Below are 20,080 nucleotides of genomic sequence, written 5' to 3' on the forward strand. Positions count from 1 at the left end.
AGGAGCAAGGCGAAGGTTGCCATCAGCCTTGCCGGGGGAGGTGGCCAGTGAAGGAGAAAAGGGAGAGTGAGGCTCCAGAGGGAGGTCAGTGTCTCAGTTTGGGAGATCTGTTAGATGGCCAAGAGGCCAGGGCACACCAGCACCTGGACATTTGAGACTGGGGTCCTGAGGAGAGGTGTGTGTTGTCCTGATGGGCATTCATTAGCTGTGTGACCTTGGCCACAACACTCGGTTGCTTTGTGTCTCAGTCTCCCCCCTCTGAGGAGTGGGGGTGAGGGTTGGACTGCTGTGAAAATGAACTGAGGCATTGCAGAGAGAACGCTAGTCTGTCACCGCTGTGATGCTGACACAGGTGCAGGCCCCGGGCAGGGAGACCCCAGTTAGAGCCCAAATGGACTGTGGAGGGCTCACACTGCCCCTTCTTGGACAAAGAGAGACAAACAGAGGTCTGTAGAGGCCAAGCACTGCGCTGGATGTTGCCGCAGAGTAGGGCCTGGTACACAACAGGGGCTGGGGGCAAGGTGGCCCCAGGGCCCCTCCCCACCCTCCTAGTGGAGCTCTGGCCTGGATCCCCAGCTCCTTGGTGACTTCTCCAGCCATGCTCCTGGTACTGCAAGGGCTGCTCCCATGGAAGCTGGAGCAGTCCCCCTTACAGGCCTCTCCCCACTGCTGGAAAACCCCATACTAGCCATGGTGAGGAGGGACCTGCTGAGGGGCTGCTCTGGAACCCCCATGCCTGTGGATGTAAGGACCACTTCACTTTCTAGACGAGTTACCAGAAGCGCCAACAGATGAAAGGATGTTACCAAGGTCACACAGCTAACCCTGGCAGAAACAGAAGTCACACTCAGGTGACCCTCCATGCTACTGGGGAAACTTCCTCCCCCATCTCAGCTAGCACGACCCTGGTTGAGGCTTGCCTCATCTATAGGTCCTTCCTGACGGCAGAAGCCCCCGTGGACCTTTAATCCTGCATTAATTGTGGGAAATGAGGCCGAGTCTGTGACCATTTGCTGTGTGAGTCCGGACACCCTTCATCCGTCTCTGGGCCATGCGGGCTGCCTGGCTCTCCCAGCCCTGGGCCATGCTGCTTGCTGGCTCCAGGTTTCTCCTGCCCTCCCCCAGTCAAGCTGTTAGGAGTAAATACTGGGCTGGACCCAGCGCCCTAATTAAAGCCGGCTGATTGTTCACTGTTAGTCTGAGGGGGGAGGTACAGTCTCGCTGCCACGGCTGCGAGAGCCAACTAGAAGGAAAAGCTTTTTCCCCGGGAAAGATAGGGAAGGGACAGCCCGTAATTAATAACCTCATTAAGGAGCAGTATTTGGGCAGGGTCCCAAGACACACATAGTCGAGGCCGATGGATTTGGACTAATTCGAGCTTCAGCAGCGTCAGCCCCTCCCCAACTCCCCAGGGTCTCTGAGAGTCCCTTGTGATAAGTGGGCTGCCTTTGTCCCTATATACATGGGAGGGGGGTTTGGGGGTATGGGGGTGATGACACGGGGGGGGCAGGTTGCTTACACTATAGGGGTTTCTTTAGCTGAATTACAAATCAGTTGAAGATGGGCCAGTCCTTTCAGTCCTGTGCCTCAGTTTACCTGTTGAGGGGGTATGTGGCTAGCAGGGGAGCCTCATTACACCCACATCAGCTGAGCCAACACACTCCCCATCACCCTGTGCTGACTGCCCTCCACATCTGTAGGCACTTTCATGTCCTTGGCCAGGAGTGGCTGAACCCAGCTGACCTCTCAGGAGCCAATGACCTTGGCTAGAATTTTGCCCTCTGCCATCCTCAGCAGGCTGTGATCAAATCAGGATCGGGGGTGATACCCAGGCTTTGAGCCCTGAAAGATGCCAAGGCCCAAGCATCTTCTCTCCTGAGCGGATGGGGAAGGATGCTCTGATCTCAAGAGGCCCGGCCTCTCCCACAGGGTTGGACCTGTCTCAAGGTCTCTGAGGCCACTCAGGGAGGGGTTGCAGCCCACCTGGAGGCCAGTCTAAGGTATAGGCACAGCCATCCCATGCTTAACGAGCTGCCAGTCTGAGGAAGAAGATTGGACTGTGGGTCTGAGCACATGAATGTGTGGGGCAGTCAGCATTGCTGACAACCCCTCCATAGGGCCATGGTTTTCAACTGCCTCTTCTTTGGGTCCTGAAGGGTAGACAGGTGGTGAGCTTTATTGCCATTTTCCAGATGGGAAAACTGAGACCTGCTTCAAGACCTCAGAAGAGCCAGGACTGGATCCTGGCACTCAGTCTGGGTAGAGAGAGGCATCCACCTGAGCCGTCAGGGAGGACTCCCTGGTGGAGGTGGCTCTGCAGATGCCACAATCCTGGGGTGCAACAGCCTTGAGCTTACTGCTATTTGCAATGTGGCTGTGGTCCAGTGGGAGGGCCAGCCACGGCCGGGGTACTGCTTCAGCAGGGGCCACAGCTGCCATCTGCACTTTGGGTGGCTGCTGGGTGACGAACACCCTCTCCAGGCCCACTCACATCATCTTCCCCTGGGCTGGAGTTAGCCCTCTTGGGGTCTCTCCAGGTCTGTGAGTCTCCATCTGTCTGTCCCTTACCACTCTTCTCCTTCCCTATCTTTTCTTCTTTCCTCTTCAGAAGACTGTGAAGGCACCAAGGTGGGAGGTGGCAGGCCAGCTGAAATATAATCAGAATAATTAAATAGCAATTTATTTTAAATCATTACCTCCCCCAGAGCCGGGAGAATAATTGGCCAGCCTGTCACAAGAGAAGCAGGAGACCTGTGGGCTGCCGCCACTGCCAGGCTTGGCTCCCATGCCCTGAGCCGCAGGTGGCCCCACACCCCTCTCCCACCCCAGCCTCATCCTGTTTTTGCCGTCCACCCCTCCTGTTTCACCTGCAGTTCCACCCCTGCCCCCCACGCCCCCACCTGCCCCCTCCTGATGGCTGCTCTTCTGAGCCAGTGGGAGGACTGTAGATTGCTCATAGGTCCCCCAGGGAACCAGGTTGATCCAAGGAGTCGGCCTGGTGGAGGCAGCCCGCAGCCGGGCTTTGATGGCGGAATGCCTCCATAGTGGTAAAGAGGCCTGCAGAGGCAGAGGTCAGGAGTCCTGAGGCCCCTGCTAGACCCTGGCCCCCCTGGACCTGCCCCTGTCTGCTCTGGAACAATCCCTGCCTCCTTTCCTCCTCGCCCTTCCACAGGGTCCAGCCGCCCACACCCACCCATGCCCTCAGAGGGTAAACCTGCCGTGTCACCTGTCTCTGGTTTTTTGATTTGTTTAATTATAGATGAGTTTTCTGCATAATTTATTCCAAAAGCCTGGATTATACTGTACAATTAAATCACATTCTGATCAACAACTTCGCGTATAAAATTAACAACTGGCAACAGTTTAATCTGTGCTGTGCATCTGCACATGGGCTTTTTCCCTTTTTCCCCTCCTCCCTCTCCCCCACCTTTTCCCCCCTCCTCCTGCCCTGCCCCTCCCCTCTGGGGGAGCCTGTGCAGCTGGCCTCAGAGCTCAAGGCCCCAGAGTATACCCTGTAGGCTGGCCAGGGCCTCCCGAGGTTCAGGCTGGGCTCTAGGTGGTTCTGCCTGCTGAAGGGGGTCCTCAGCCCCATTTCCTCACCCCACATGGAGATGACCTTGCTCCCTTGTGTGTGGTTTTGAAGTCTGCCCCGGAGAGTGTGGCCTGGCGTCCTTGGGCCTTCCTCCCGCTGGGCTGCCCTCAGTCTGCCAGTCCTAGGATGAGTGCCCCTCTGCCCTGTGCCCACTCCCTGCCTCTCTCAGTCTTTCTGGCAACCCTTTCCACACTCCCTCCCTCCACGCCCCTTTCCCTAGGTCATTTAGTCATTGGAGAGGGAGCTTTCCTGAGCACTGGGATGGTGCTGTGGGTGCTCTTGTAGCCAATGGGAGTGCCTGGTAATTAGGCATATCAAGCCTGCCATGTGGATTTTGTCATGGAAGCTTTCCAGTCAGTCATCCCCCCATTTACAGACAGGAATACTGAGGTCTGAAGAGACCTCAACTCCCCAAGGTCGAGGTCAAGGTCACAGAGGCACCTGTGCCTGAGGCTTCCCAGAAGCTGCCTCATCCTGCAAGGTTGGGGTCAGGGAACTGATGGAGCCAGGAGGACAGGTCTGGCTTCCCTTTATGTATATGCCCTGCACCCACCCTTGCCAGGGGCCTCTGTTTTTTTATTTGCAGAATGGGGGCCCAGGGCCTGCACCTCCCTGGGTTCATGCACATGGAGGACACAGAGATACAAGGCTCTGTCCTCGGCCTCTCCTGCCCACACCAGTCATCCTGAGGGCTGCAGCCCCTGACTGCACGTGCCTCCTCCCAGACACTCTCTCTCCTCCCTATCTTACTAATTTGGCACTTAGAGACACTTGGAGATAAGCAGTGTCATCTCAGTGAAGAGCATGGAAAATCACAGGGACGCAGAGAACCAGCAGGTGGACCTACCCTGTAGGGAGGGTGACCCATGGGCAGCACTGTCCGACCAGCGAGGCACTACGGAGCCAGGGCTGATGGGAGCCCAGGCAAGATTTGGTCAGCTTGCCTTTGACCCAGTGGGGCCATGGACCCTGATACGTTCCCCCATACTGGCAAAGCCCCGATGCCGTTCTGCCAGGAGTGTGACTGTGACTGTGCCTGGCCACGTTAGCCTCGGCTTGGTGGGTGCTTTCTCCAACCCTAAGACAGGAGCTCTGGAGGTGTAGAGTTGAATCCCAGCCTCCTTGGTCCCATGGTGTCGCGCCTGGGAGCCAGCACTGAAATGCCAGCCAAACCCTGGAATCCGCAGAATCTCGTCTCGGTGACAGTGTAATGATTTATCTATGATGTTCTTTTTAATACTGGGACACACATATTGCCTTCCTAATTGGGTTTGGTTTAGGTGAATAATCAGAGTCACTTGTTTTCCCTGGCACTGTTCTGATGTGCAGTGCCGCGGGGGCCTGGGGTCTGTCTGTCCATCCGGCCCAGAGTACCAGACAGAGGGCTGGAGCCACCTTCCCCCAGCCCCCGCCCCCAGGAGGACGTGTGTCCTGCTATATCATGGGCAGACCGGTCTCTGTGGTCTAGAGCTGCTCAGCCTGGGGGTGGAAGTGGGGAGGCCATGAGTATGTGCATGTGAGTGTGTGTGTGTGTGTGTGTCTGTGAGAGAGAGACAGACAGACAGACAGACAAACAGTGGGAGGGAGGAAAGAGTGTGTGTGTCTTGGAAAGAATTGGATTTATCCTGAGATTTGGCTCTTCTAAAATTCTTTTAGTGTTTAAATAGCCTTTTTAGATGAAATGATGGTGATTATAATAATAATAATGTGTTGTCTGAACAAAATAAAAACTTGGCATCCATGTCTGCTCTTCCAATTAATTTTCATTTACTTATCTGTGAAATCCTAGAACCAGAGACCTAGAGATACACTAGAAAAGAGTCAACAGCCTGGGGCCGAATCAGTGGTGTGCTAGTAAATGTTTACAGTTCGCTCTGGGTAGGGGGTGGGGACTGTGATTTGTAACATTTGCCTATTTCTGTGGTATAAATATTCCCACTATGGCCCATTTCAGGTTCTCAAAGTGACGATCCTGGATGCAGAGCTGGGAGGGGGTGCATGTGCTCGCTTGGCTGACTCCAGCACCTTCGTGGATCAGGCTCTATGTCTGTTGCTTCTTGGGTGGTTGGCCTTGGGCCGGTCACATAAAGCCCCTGTGCCTCAGTTTCCTCATCTGTAAAATGGGGATGATAATGCTTGCTGCTTCGTGAGGCTTGAAGCAAGAGAGCAAGTGGCATATTGGCACCACTCCATGGACAACATGGGTGTCCTTGTACATACTAGTCCCAGAGACGATTATGATTGGCATTCATCCTAGACCAGTGAGTGAGTGGCTGAGGTCAGGGTCAGGGCCAGGGCAGAGTTAATGGCTCCTTTCAGAAACAGCTCCTTGACCTCAACCAATTTGTACCTAGCTGGACACAGCAACCCACCTCAACATTAGCCCCACCCCCCACCCTGGGCTCTGTCTCAGGAGCACAAAACAGCCACCTGCCCTGCTGTCTACCCACAGCCACAGCCAAGTCATCAGCACCCGGCACATAGGAGCAGGGGCCAGGCAGGCTCTCGGTTCTCTGCTGGGCTTTGCCCTCCCCTGGCTAGCAGCAGAGGCCTGATTGCCCTTTGTAGCCTGGTCTTCAGCCTGGCCCCCTCCTGGGCTTAGGGTTAGCTTTCTCCTTGTGGTGGGGAGTGGAGGTGGGCATCAGGCTGTGGCTCAGCCAGCAACAAGCTGAAGCTAATACCTATTGCTTTTGATGTTGATTTTTTTTTTCCATAACGGTCCTGACATTCAGCTTGGCAAATTGCAATTAGTGATCCGCCCGCCTCCTGCTCCAAGTTCCCATGCCAACCGACCGGGGCACACACAATGGCACAGGCCCAGCCCCCAGCCATGGGCCTGAGGATGGGTGTGGGGCAGGGGGCTGGGGTAGAGGCTCAAGCTCTTGTGAGCCGGGGAACTAGCAGCGTCCTGGTCCTGAGTGGCACTGCGGAAGGTGGGGGAGGTAGCCGGCCCAGGGCACGTATTAGGGCTGGATTCAATCTTCTGGATCCTGTGGTTTCTAGGGTATTCCTCCAGAGACTAAGGGGCTGTATCACCGGCCCCTACCTTGCCCTATGGGCTATGCTTACCCCATGGTGTATTTAAATCTTTGTGGTAACTCTCCTGGGAGCCCTGCTTGGAATGGCCTTGTTCCCAGTGTGCTGGGGTGAGGAAGTTGAGGTGCCTTTTCAGAATTTCAGATGCATTAGGGCAGTGGCCCTTGGTCACAGCAGAGAACACCTTGGAAAGTGTGAAGAACATCTCTCTGGCAGGTTCTTAGCAAGGACTGTTATGGTTTTGCTCACTGGATCTGGCACTTCCTGAAGGAAAGTCACAGGTTAGAACGTGGGCCGAGCCTCTCCCCAGAGGCCATTCCTGTTCGTGGGTGTGGGCTGGGAATACTGGGCCTTGAGGCCACCGGCCCCTCCTGTCCACTCACAAATATCCCGGTGCAGCACCCTGGACCACCTGTTCTCATCTGCCCTCCTCATACCCTGCAGCGTGGCCCCAGATTATCCCCACTTTCTGGGGGAGGAAACCGAGACACTGGTGGGTCAGAACGAGCCCAGAGTAACGGCAGTGCGAGGGAGATCTGCTCAGGTTGGTGGCTCAGGTGAAGGACCCCTGGGGCTTGCCAGGCCCCCAGAAAGGGGAGAGATGGTCTGAACTGGACCTGCAGGCAGCAGTGAGCTTCCACTAGCTTCTGTGTGTCAGACAGCTGGGAAGGTGAGGGCTGCCTCCGCCGGAAGCTTTCCAGGTCCGCTTCTCAGATGAGGCCCGCAGGGGCAGGAACCTGCCCCCAGCTACACAGGGGCTTGGTGGGGACAGCAGTGTGACTCATGTTCCTTCCCCTTCCTCAGACCTCACCCAGCCTCGGGGACAGGAGGCTCTGCCATCCAGCAGCCCTCACATGGCTCACTCATGCCCCCCTCTTCCCTGGTGTCCAGAGTCCCCATGTTCAGAGCAGCAACATCAAGGGCTGGCTCTTCACGGTGAAAAATAGTCTCCCTGCAGGCTTCTTGGAGCTGCTGGACTCCCTCAGCGCATTTCAACGACAATCCGCTCTCCTCCCTGGCCGTCCGACAGTACGTGAGGAGAGTCTGGGCCACCAGGTCTGGGCTTCAAAGGGAATCACAGGCTTACTCCGGTTGCTAGCCTCTGTTTCCCCTCCAGTGAAAATCAGGTTCTGAAGGAGTGGCTGCTGCTGGCCGTGCCCCGGGTCACTCGGGAGGGGGGCCTTCCTGATACCTGTCTCCTCTCTGCACACAGGATGCAGCATTGGGCCCGGCGCCTGGAGCAGGAGATCGACGGCGTGATGCGGATTTTTGGGGGCGTCCAGCAACTCCGTGAGGTAAGCCCACTGCCCTGTGCTTTCTGCTTAGGGGCCCTCTTCTGAGTGTGAATGGGAGAAGGGCTCCAGAAATAAGGAGTGAGGTTAGGTGTGGGGGGCCACTGCTGGGCCCATTGGGGCAGGTGGGGAAACTTCTAGAGTTTCTGAAGCTGAGCTGAAATCAAGCATCGGGGTGGGGGGTCTGAGCTGAAATCAAGTGTTGGATGCCTAACTGAATGAGCCACTCGGGCGCCCCAGGCTTTCGGGGTTTTAAGTGGGGGAGGTCTGTGTTGCAGTAGTGCCTGAGGCAGGAGGCCAGGCCCTGGAGGGTGTTGTGGGTGCAGCTGTACCCAGAGGCTGAGGGACTGTCCACACTATGAGGGTGCAGCCATGGCAGGCCGCTCAGGGCGCCGCTGTAGCAGGAGACAGGTTGAAAGCCGGTGCTTGGCAAGTTGAGGGATCAGGGCAGGAGGGGTGATTGATTAGGTGCAAACGGCCACATTCATCCTCGGAGATTATGTTAATGTTTGAAATAGTGATGTGAAGAGCAGGCCATCCGTCACCCCCAGAAGGCTGCAAAATGTGTTGCTGTCAGGTTCCTGAGCCGTTGCTCTTGATGTGGAAATGCAGAGGCTCTGAGAGCTGAGCTCTTGGCCTGCTTGGGTGGGACTCCCAGGGACTCTCCGCAGGCTTGGGCCAGCACGCCCCCTGGAACCGAGCAGAGGAGTAACGGTTCTCCTGCGGATGGTTGTCCCAGGACCGGCAAGGTGAACAAGAGTTTCTGTAGGTGGTTCAGCCATGAGGCCAGGTCTGGACACTGTTTGTAACATGCCTCTTGGTCAGGACTGGGATCAGCAGGCGTAACCTCTATGGGGAAGCTTCTGTGGGGTTTTAACCTTGGTCCTTTCCACCCGCTTAGCTTGGGGTAGCTACCCAGGAAATGGGGCTGGCGGTGAGTGTGTTGCCACTGGCTGTGGATAGGACTGTCCCTAGGCACAGATCAGGGCTGGATAACAAGGTGGTAATGTGACAGGGAGAGGGAGTCCGGGTCTGGAGGTCTCAGCCCCCAGCTTGCTCGGTGTCCTCCCCCTCGTGGCCCAGTCTCTCTGAACCTCCCTGCCCTAACTGCTGGGCTTGAATTGCACTAACCCCCATCCCACTCTTCCCACGAACTCTTGATGACTCAGCCGTACTTGGAGGCCAGCAGAGCTTTCCAGAGAAGGCTCTGTAGGAAAAGCTGTTCCAGAACACAAGTCAGTTTATGCTCAGGAATTGCACCCGGCACTGACTAGGTTCTAAGTGGGCGCTGCCAAGTGTAGCCATGCAGGTTAATGGAGAAATGATAGTACCCTGGAATGTGCATCATGTGCCTTTCCAGCTTTTGTATTGGAACGTGAGGTGTACCCCACATCAGTTGTTAACTTTGCACCTCCTGTCGAGAATCTTCCCCGTGCCTTGACATCTCGGCTTGAGGACACTGTTTGTTTTATAATCACGGGCAGATCAGACCTCGGACGTTTGCCAATGAGAAGATAATGCCCACATTTCATGCATGAGATTTGGTTCTGTCTGAACCGTTGAGCTCCCTGGCTGGTGAGAACCAGCGATGGAAGCCCAGCTCGGCAGCCCCACTGGTGTGCTCCTGGGCGAGTCCCTGATCCTTTCTGATCCTCGCTCTTGGTCTGTGATGTGGCTGGAAGGTCTGGCTGGAGGATGACGTGGGAGAGTAACAGTGGGTGGGCTGACACAGGTACACCCTCTTTTTTAGAAGTTTGACTTTCCCTCACTGATCGTTTTCACTCCGAGGACCTGTTGACCCCTTCCTTTCTGATGGGAGGTGAGTGATTGCAGACGCTTTCATCAGTGAGCGCACCTTCCCCCCCACACACACAGCCACCCACCACCAGGGTCATGAAGCTGGCTGCTTGGACCAGGGCTCCCGACTCCTGTTCTGGGCGTTGCTTCTCCCCTGGCGGCACCTCTTGGAAGGGTGGGCAGGTCAAGCCTGAGGACGTGGGGAGCTGGGCTGAAGCAGGGGCTGTGCTTGCCCCGGCAGTGGCCAGCCTGGCCTCAGGCAGAAAAGTGCTGATCAGGCGTTCCCGGCTAACTCCTCCTGGCACCCCTCCGCTTGGCGATGGCTGCCAGCTCTCCAGCGGCTCTCTGTCCTGCTCCAGTTTCTTCTCACCTGCTTCCTCAGCCTCTTACTTCCTGCTGACAGCTCTGCAACGGCTTCTTGGCGCTGGACACTCTGGTGAAGTGGGTGGCAAGAAAGCAGGTGAAGAATCCTAGAGGCAAAGGATGATCCCCTGGGAGCAGGAGGGAGCCAACCTCCCCGCCCCCTACACACCACCCCAGACCTGATAGAGTCACTATGGTTCTCCTTCACACATGTATGGGTGATTGTGGGGCCAGCGCCTGCCCAGCTCTGATGGGTCGGGGGGATGCTTGCAGCAGAGCCCCGACCCAACTGTGGGTGCTCCCGGGGATCCTGGCCTCAACTCTGCTGAGCTGACAGCCTCAGCCCCCAGGGTCCTCCCCAGGCCTCCCTGAGCTGATTCTGTACTACTCCCAAACACCCTGAAGTTGCGGTGTCCTGATCAGGGCCCGCTTGGCCTTCTTCCTCTGTGTGGCTGCCCTCTGCCCCTCTCCCAGTCCTGGAGACCATCCCACTCCCAGAAGCTGGGCACCACAAGAGCTGGAAGCTGCAGGAGTCCAGAAACTGCAGACAGTGGCATTTGGGAGCATTTTCCTTGCCTTGGCACTTTCCTCCTCCCAAGCACAACGCCATGGGGGCATGGCTGCGTGTAGACCAGGGCCCACTTACAGGTTAGTGGGGTGTGGGGGCAATCTGCAAAGCACACCAAGGTGGGGTGTGGGGGCGGTCTGCAAAGACCCCATCGCGTTTCCCTATTTGAGCCCAGGGCCAGCATATAGCGGGTGCTCCCACTGTGGCCTGGTGCTCAAGGGCCATCCCCACCCCCATGCTTAGCCAGACATTCCTGAGCCTTGCCCCACCCCCCACCCCTGGGTACCACAGCCCCACCTCCCCCCAAGCCCTGGTCTACTCCTGGTGTGACAGGGCACAAAAGTGTGGACTCTACTGTGGCCTGCCCTCTCCAGAACCCCTGGAAGCTGATCAAGGTCTCCCGAGCTCCTTGTCTGCCCTCCCCCATCAGCGCCATATTGTCCCCATCCTGAGTGGGGCGGGGGAAGAGCAGAGAGCATATGCTTGGGCTCTGAGCTCATTTGCATAATGAGACTGATCAGGATGAATAATTCACCGGGTGCCTGGGGGTGCGTGGGGGAGGATGTGGCGATGGCCAATCTCCCCGCTCTGAAACCCAGGTCACTCTGATGGGGACAGCCAGGAACCTACTCACGCCTGACTGGGTGTCCAGTGTAGAAGGGGAACAACTCTGGGGACTGCGGGAAAGCAAAGCCGGAGAGATTAGAGTCGGACATGAGGAAGAACCCATGGCTTATCAGTGGCACCATCCTGAGACGGGTTCCTGACCTGGGTGAGATGCCTTCCTTGGAGGGTCTCTAAAGAACAGAGTAAGAAGATCCTCTCTCTGAGGTGAAGGAAGGCTTGCTGGCCAAAGCTGGGCTGGGAACAGAGATCTGGGGCCACAAGCCACTCTCTGGAAAGAGTCAAGCCAAGCCTGGGCCTATGGGAGCCTTTCTCAGTCCACATTAAACTCTCCTCCCTCACCTTCTGATTGGGGCAGAAACGGCTTAGAGCCCTGTCAGCGTCCCTGGCTGCCTCAGTTCCATGACAGCCTTAGCCCGGCTGCCCGCTGCTGGTTACTCCTGTGGTCTTAACATACAAATGAGAAAACCAAGGTCCTGTCTGCATGGGCCAGTCCCATCCTGGAGCCCCAACAGGCCATTGTCACGCAGTAGTGGGGTTGGGGAGGAGTACCAAAGCCAGAGGTGCAGGTCTGGGACCTGCCTGGAAGAACTACCCTGAGGAATCCCCTCCCCTCAGCGGCTAAGCTGTGTCCACAGAGAATAGGACCCTAGGACTCAGATCCCTATGCCTAAATCTCCTACCCCTCCCCCCACCCACTGCACTACTGTGCGTCTCTGGATAGGCATGGTGATTCAGACCGATGGCGTCCATGATGGCATCCTCACTGCTCTGGGTAGCCAGGAATGGCATTTCTGAACCCGTGATGGTGCCTCAGTCCCAGCCCATCTTGTCTGCCTCTGGCCATCCCTGTACCCCGCCTGCTTAGTGCTCCTTGGGAATGTGTAATTAATATTTGTGGAGCACCACATCTGGAGCTGGCTCCTGGCAAGGACCAAAGTCTGGCTACATCAAGGGCCCCTTTCCTAAGGTGCAGGGAAGCAGGGACAGGGCCCCTTCACACGTGCCTTTGAGTCAGGCCTCCCACTATCCCTCCAGCCCTCCCCGCTGGCTGGTACCATTAATTCCTAAAACTCATGCGTACCACACACTGGCTTAGGGGTGGGAGCCAAGGCTGCATTTGGCCCCCATCTGGGGAGGGTCCTCTCTGGGGATCTGCATTTTCAGGTGGGGTTAGTGGTGCTGAGTGCCTGGGAAGCTCAACCCTAGAGGGGCTGGGGCAGAAGAGAAGGAAGGAAGCCAGGGTAGGGGAAGGTCCCCGGAAACCCTCCAGCTCCTGGAGGGCCAGGAAAGGGGAATTCAAACAGTGATGACCCCCAGAACCCACAGTTGGTCCTTCTCTCAGAGCTCTGTGGTTCACATGTGCCCCGAGAGGCAGGCCTGCAGCTCCTCGGCCAGGCGGATCCCCTCCACCCTGCCCGCCCTTGGAGACCAGCACAGCTGTCCCAGCTGACAAGCTCATAGCCAGGTGAGGGGTGCTGAGGGAGCCCCACCCAGACCCATCAAAGCCCCTCCCCACAGTTCCCAGAAGCCTCAGAACCTTAGCCGTAGGGGCTCTGCTTTTGCCCTTCCCAAAGCCCCCACCCTTCCTCCAGCCAAACCCCCAGTGAGACCCAGCAACACCCTCCTTTCTCCCAGTGAAGATGATCAGGATGTGGGGCGCGTCGGGGTGGAGGTGGTGGGGGGCGCGGGTGTGAAATATGCCGCTGGGTAGGGATTGCTGCCGCTCGCCTCCCTAAAAACCCACATATATTATTCTTTAATGGAAAGTTAATTGTCTTATTATTCTCTCCATATGGTCCTCTTGCTCGGCACCCAGCGGGGATGCATGGGGCCGAGGAGGGGCTCCTGGGAGGGCGTCTGAAACGTGGTGAGGCCGCCACTTGAACGTAATTACATACACAGAAGCAGATGCATGGAAGCCTGGCCGAAGCTCGCCCGCCTGGACCCCCCCTCTGTGCCCCCAGCCCAGCCTGCACTCCAACCTCTTTCCTTCCCAGGCCCGCCCAGAGTGGGTGGGGGGCTCTTCTGCCCCTCCCCCCCACGAAGTCAGGGAGTGCTGTCTCCTGAGCACTGTGCAGGGAGACTCTGTGTCCTGCTCGCCCCCTCCCCACACACTCTGTTGTCGCCTCCAGGAGAAAATTCCATTTTTGAAGCTTTTCAAAAGCCATTTCATCAGTGGCAGGAGCTCCTGCCTGCGGGCCAGCTGACTGGCTTGGGTCTCCAACACCCCTTCCACGCACTCTCCCACCAGAGAAGGATGGTGTGGAGGGAGGGCCACCCCGAGACACATTGCCCGGGGATCCTGGCTTATGTTGGCCATGCCTTCCGGGGGCACCCGCTCCTGGAGTCTCCAGCTTCTGAGCGCCAGGCCAAGACCTGTGCCCTCCTCAGCCCCTGTCCCCTTCCAGGCCTCTACTCTTCCTACTCCCCAGAGAGGGAGGGTGTTAGGTCAGAACAGCCTCACAGTAGGGCAAGGGCGCAGTGACAGGAAAGTCCCCAGACGAGCATGAGTGGGTGGTTGCCTCCCTAGCCAGTGCAGGAGCCCCTCGCTCTGGAGCCTTGCAGCGGGAGGCTGGAGCAGGGAGCCCTGCAAGGAGGCTTCTTGAATTCTGGCACAGCCTCAGTGAGCAGCTGCTACCCAGCCGCCTGTGGGGGTTGTAGGTGTGGAGGCCTCTGGGTAGGTCTGTGGGCGAGGCCTCTCTGGGTAGGATCAGCCGGCCCATGGCTGGTAGTACAGGCACAGGAGAGGGACCACCGCAGGGCCACGGCCGAGGTCCGTTTCAGATAGGGACTGGCTCAGAGCAGGAGGAAAGAGTTGTACATTCTAAAGGTGAGACCTACCGGAGGTCCCACAGCTGGTAAGTGGCAGAACTGGAACTTGAACCTGGAACCTGTGCCACAGGCAGCAACTCCATGGTGGGTGATAAGAATGGAGTGGGCAGGACTGGGCCTTCCCACACTGAGGGACCTGGAGCGTGGGGTCCTGGAGCTCTGAGTCTTGCTTCCCCCACTCGTGACATGGGGATCTGAGCACTTCTGTCCTCATGGGACATGAGAGGATCTCAAGGGACCTGGGGCAAGGAAAGGCTGTGGACAGAGCCCTATAAATGTGGGGGTGCCTTTGTGCTCCCCTCCCCACTATCAGCTGCTTGCCCTTCCAGGAATTGGTCACAGTTTGAGGAAACTCAGATGCCTGTGTTGTCCCCTTTGCTTGGCTCAGACCAGGAATCTGGAGATTAGTTTTCTCGTCCCTGCCGTCTGAGTCCGTTTCAGCTGCTAGAACAGAATACCATAGACCAGGTGGCTTATAATCAACACAGTTTCTTTCTAATGTTTCTGGAAGCTGGGAAGTCCAACATCAAGGTGTCTGGGAAGTCCAACATCAAGGTGTCACGAGATTTAGTGTCTGGCGAAGGCCCACTTCGTGGTACATAGACAGCTGTTTCTTGCTTTCCTTACATGTTAGAAGGGGGAAGGATCTCTCCAGGGTCCTTAATCAGGACCCCAATCCCCTTCACAAGGGGTTCTGCCCTCATGACTTAATCACATCCCACAGAGCCCACCTCCAAATACCAACTCCAAATCGTGGGATTAGGCTTCAAAATAATGAATTTGGGGGCAACACAGATAATTCTGTCTCTAGCACTGGCTGACCATGGCATCTTTTGGGAACCTTAGAGGGAGAGGCAGGGCTTGAAGAAACAGGGCCCATGGGCCATGGAAGGGTGGGTGACTCCTGGAGCCAGGAACCCGGGGAGCCAGCTGCAGAGACACCCCTAGGGAGGAGGCAGGCAGTGGGGAAGGAAAGGTACCCGACACTCCAGAAGAGGCCTGTGAATCTGTCTCTCAAATCAGTCAACCAGCTGGCAGCTTGTCTCCAGGCCTGGTGGATTGGGCATGGGCCTTGACTGGCAGTGCAGCAGAAGTGGTAGGAAACCACTGATCTGTGGGCAGGCCCCAGGTGTGGGCACTGAGGATAGGTTAGTGGGTCAGAAAATGGTGTGGCTGAGGCCAAGGCTGAGGATCACGGGTTCCTGAGGGTGGCAACTCCAGGGATCTCTGGAAAGTTCGTGACTGGGGTCCCTCCGTTTATTTTATTTTTTTTTTAATTTTTGTTTTTTTAAGTTTATTTGTGTAAGTAATCTCCACACCCCACATGGGTCTCAAATCCATGACCCCAGGCTGCTCTGATTGAGCCGGCCAAGTGTGGGGGTCCCTCAGTTTAAAAAAGAGACCATTTCAGAGGCATGGTCATGCCTCACCGGGCCGACCGAGTGCCTCTCTGGAAGTCTGGGTTGAGAACCCGTGGCTTTGCTGCATACTCCTTCCCCGAAGTGGATGGCTCTCGATCCTTCCATATTGGGAGTCTAATTTGTTTGTCAAATTTTACTAATGCAAGATACCACCTCTTCCCACTCACACAACAAGACTGTTCTGATGAACTCTCTGGGGTCCTCAGAGAGGCTGGCCTGATAGCAGGACAGCTGGGGGTCAGCTCCAATGGGGACCCAGTATTGCAGATTACTGAGAACAGAACAGGATCTGCTCCCCTCCCTGCTGGCCTCTGCATCCATCCCTGGAGGGCACTGCGGCTACATGTCCTGAGCCAGGGGCCGGTGTGCATGATCAAGGGTGGCAGACGGGATGGGGGTAGAGGGCAGAAGGGGTTTCCATGCTGGGCCCCCGGGTACGGCTGACTCGAGCTGCATTCCTCCCTGCTCCTCCACCCCCATCCATTGCTGGATCCGTGGCAGCCATGGGGACACTTGCCTGAGATTTGTGGAGCCCCAAGCAGTTGGCAGAGGCAGAGAAGTAATTGGTTCTGACAAACCACAGTCAGCCCCAGGGGCAGCAGGAGCAGCATTGACCATGACCAGGCAGGAGACGGAGGCTCAGCCCGGCCTCCCTCCACCTTCTCTGAGCATTGCTCTCCTGTCCTCAAGAGCAGAGATGGAGAGTTTGGAGAATGTTACAGAAGCCCGAACCTCCCATCTTTCCCATACTTTTCTCCCAGGCCTGAGACCTGGTGGGAGGTCTGCAGGGCAGCTGGCTGACTTCCTACGAGGGTGTGGGCTGAGGATGGGGGATCCTGGACAGACTCCTCAGCCCACTCCTTGTTCATCCTTGGGTTCTCATCAATCAGGAAGCCCCAAGGCTTGAGCGTCCTAGCCTAAGGGTGTGGGTTTTGGAGCTGGGCCCCCTCAAAGAGGTTGTACAGTCCGGGCGGAGAAGCAGGCTGCACACACACGGGGGTGGGGGCACATATACATACTCGCCTGTACCCCGAGGCTGGCCAGGAGTGGGTGCTTAGCTAGTGACTGCTCAGTGGACAGAGAAGCAAAGTGGCAGGCATCTGAGGACCAAGAAGGGGGAAACCAGGGCTCTGATTGCCCCACAGGACCATGGGAAGCACCCAGTCCCCCATGGGGAAACAGAGCCAGTGCATCAAGGTAGACCTTCAGTGCCAAAAGCCCTGGGAGAGGTAGGCTTGCATGGGATCTGCCAGGCTTGGCCCTACATAGAGGGTCTCCGATTACTCTTTGTGAGGGATGGAGGGTACAGGGGCCTTGAAGAAGAGTCCAGGAGAAGAGCCCGCTGCAAGGTGTGTTGGCACCCAGATGTCAGCCTGGGGTGGGGGAGACTGGGCTGTTCCAGAGTGACTTGAAGGCCTGGCCAAGGTATGTGGCCTGCACAGGGAGAATGGGGAGCCTTTCAGCCTCCCAGCCATCCCTGTGCCCTCCCCATCCCCACTAGACACCCCAGCTTCTCTTCCTAGTCCACTTGCCATTCTCCTTTTTCACCTCCAGGCCTCACCCCGTTTTAAACCCAGCCCATAGCTCTCTCCCCCAGGAAACCCTCCAGGTCAGCGCTGAGGCCCACAGTGTCTAGTGCACCCCACTCCCTTCAGCTTTTGCATCCTTTGAGTATGCACGGAAGGCAGGAGCTGCCAGGAGCCTTTTGTGGGCATTCTATGGGGTAGGGAGATTGTGACCAGAAGGCAGGGCCCTGCCCAGGCTTCCCCAGGGTCCACGTGAACATGGCAGTCAGACCTAGAAGGCAAGCAGCCCCTACTCCCCCACTGGGATTCTTGATCCCTTGACTCACTGGGAGATGCCTCTCTGACCTGCAGAGGCTCGTGGAAGTAGAGCCCGGGAGAGCACATGTAGGGGAGAGAGGACAGGAGCGCGACGGGGAATGGGGCTCTGTGTGCACCTGAGAGAGGCCCTGCCAATCTGCGTGCAAGCTTCGTGGGGGGTGTGACCAGGCAAGTGTGTCCACACACGCGTGTGTATGTGGCTGAGCCCTGTGTGGAGGTGCAGGCCGGCACACTTACAGAGCAGGGTGGGATGGTGAGGAGGCAGATGCCGGGAGTTCTGTGTCACCCGAGCAGGCGAGAACTACTTAACTGGTTAATTAGTGAAGCTGAGAAATCTCAGTTGTGGGTGAGGAAGAAGCTCGCCTTCACAACCGCCTCGTTCCTGTGCACCGTAAACATGTCCCCAGTGACTCCGCCTGCCACCGTGCGCAGCAGCCCCTCAGGGGCACAAGGTGCCAGTGGGCTGTGGCTCAGTGTCCTGGCACCCCAGTGTGTCTGCATCCCGGGATGGCTGCTCAATCAGGTGGCCCTTCTTTGGAGAGCACAGGCCTGGTGCAGGCCGTCCTCGTCCCCAGTACAGTGCACAGAAAGGCTGGGGGGGGTTGAGGCCACAGAGACATTGTTCCCATTTCACAGATGAGGGCGCTGTGGCGGTGAAGGGGTGTGGGCAGGAGCCTCCTTTCCAGGTCTTGGGCATCCTGGTGAGGGAGCATAGCTCTTCCCGCCCTTCTGAGACTGAAGTGTTACTTTCTGGAGGCAGCTGAACAGTTTGGGTGCCTGCGGGCTCAGAGGAGAGCTAAAGCTTTCTGTAGCCCCTGACAGACCTCTACCGGCTTAAAACCACCAGGTGCTTTGTCACCAGCTGGGCCTGATTCCAAACCCCACCCCCCCACCCCTGCCCTCCCGGCCTGCTCAACACCTCCCCTCTGCCATCCTCCCATGCACCCCGGCTTCTGCAGCCCCACGGCCGCCTCTGTTCTGAATCCTCCATTCGTGCAGCTCCTGAGGTGCTAATGGGGTTTGTGGGGCTTGGCTCTGAGCCCCAGAGTCTCCTGGATGCCAGCTCCCCACTCCCCCGCTGCCCCACAGACCCCGGGCCCCTCTGCTGCCTGCGCTGTCTTTGCACGCAGGGAGACCCGGAAGCTGGGTCAAGTGGCAGCCACTTGCCTCTTGATCAGGTGTTGACGGAGGAGCCTTCATTATGCTCCATCTACAGGCACAGAATAAATTGGTGTGCAGTGAATTTATTCTTTTTAAAGAGGGACTTTCACACTGGGGAAAACTTTTTAAAAAGAACATTTATATAAAAAGCAATTACCATGCCGGTAATTTTTATGTATTCTCTCCCTTCCACCGCTGCCTTTGTGTTTGAACGTGACCGCCTCCTGGGCAGCTGCAGCCTAGCTCCCTGGCCTCGGGCTACAGCTTCCCCGCCTGCTGGAGTGCCTCCTCCTCCGGGAAGGCTCCCTATGCAGGCAGGGCCTGGGCCCAGCAGGGGTCCAGGCTCCAGAGCACGGCTGGGTGGATTTATGTTCAAAACTCGGGTGCTTTGGAAATTTCCTCCTTCATGCATCTCTGTCCCAAGGTTGCTCCAATTCCAGGGCTGGTACAGCACTTCCAGGGCCCCTCTTGGCAGCATTGAGCACTTAGAGGCACCTGCTTCTCAGCAGTGTCACAGCCCGTTCGTGATGGGGGAGGTGGTGGTGTGGGAACAGGTATTTTCTTTCCCAAGGAGCCACTAACGGGCACCCTGCTTCCCCAGCCATTATTGCTCTCACACTCGATGCATTATGTAAATTGTCTCCGTTGCTAAGTGGTGGAGGAGCTGCTCAGGGGGAACGGAGGTCTGGAGCCTTCTGGTGGGGGTGGGCAGCGGGGAGGCAGGAGACTGGCTCTGAAAACTCACTGCTCCACATCAAGGAGGGTCTGACAGCCCCCCAGCTTGCACACTGTCTCCCTCTATGACCACAGCTTTGTGAGGGTGCTGGCGCACCACCCAGCAGACTGGGGCTCCCAGGAAGCTGGGGAAATCGTTCACTGGACAGGACCATCAGACTTGGCCTTTCCCTCTCACCTCAAAGTGGCTCCCATGATAGGGCACGTGCCCCTTTGCTGCCCAAGGAGGCATGCTTCTGCCACCTGCCCAAGTCTCACCAGCAGCACCTAGGACCACAGAGCCTCCTGAGAAACCCTAGGCAGAGCCGGAAAAGGTCACGTCCATCCCTGGGGTTGGGTGACCCACCGCCTGCGCCCTGGGGCCCTGGCGGCTCCTTTGGCAGTGAGGCACGATGAGGCACTTAAGGGGCACGAAAGTTCCTGGGTGGAGCAAGGCCTGGGTGATGGAGGGGGCTCTCGCATGGTTCTCTCCGGGCTATCAGTCTTCCCTTTAGAGTCACAGACCGGGAGGTCTGGGTCCAATGTCTTGTTCCCTGTTCTCTGTTCTCTGAGGGCTCTGGATTGCCTCCAGCTGAGTCCAACTCTCATCTAAGCTTGTACTTTGTATGCAGCTCCTCCATGGTGGTCTCACGCCTGCCCTCCCTCAGACTGGGAGTCCCCCTGGGGTGGATGTTTGTCCTGTGCAAGGAGGCCAGTGGGTTGAGAAATTGCAGGTTTTCGCATTTGCCGGGAAATTACATGATGAGTTGGGGATTCCGGGGAGGGGATGAGAATTTGCACAGACGTATGTAGCTCACCCAGCCCCACTTCTC

At 57.1% G+C, this 20,080-nt stretch overlaps 1 protein-coding gene across 2 annotated transcripts in view; it reads left to right on the forward strand.

Moving 5' to 3' along the window:
* CACNA2D2 (calcium voltage-gated channel auxiliary subunit alpha2delta 2) overlaps window positions 1–20,080 on the forward strand; it is a 139,365-nt gene that overhangs the window by 18,548 nt on the left and 100,737 nt on the right. For both annotated transcript variants that reach the window (XM_044253504.1, XM_044253505.1), the window contains exon 2: window positions 7,842–7,923. In XM_044253504.1, the coding sequence (XP_044109439.1) occupies window positions 7,842–7,923 (82 nt within the window). The remainder of the gene's footprint in view (window positions 1–7,841; window positions 7,924–20,080) is intronic.

The sequence above is a fragment of the Neovison vison genome, chromosome 6 (assembly GCF_020171115.1).
Source record: "Neovison vison isolate M4711 chromosome 6, ASM_NN_V1, whole genome shotgun sequence".
Taxonomy (NCBI): domain Eukaryota; kingdom Metazoa; phylum Chordata; class Mammalia; order Carnivora; family Mustelidae; genus Neogale; species Neogale vison.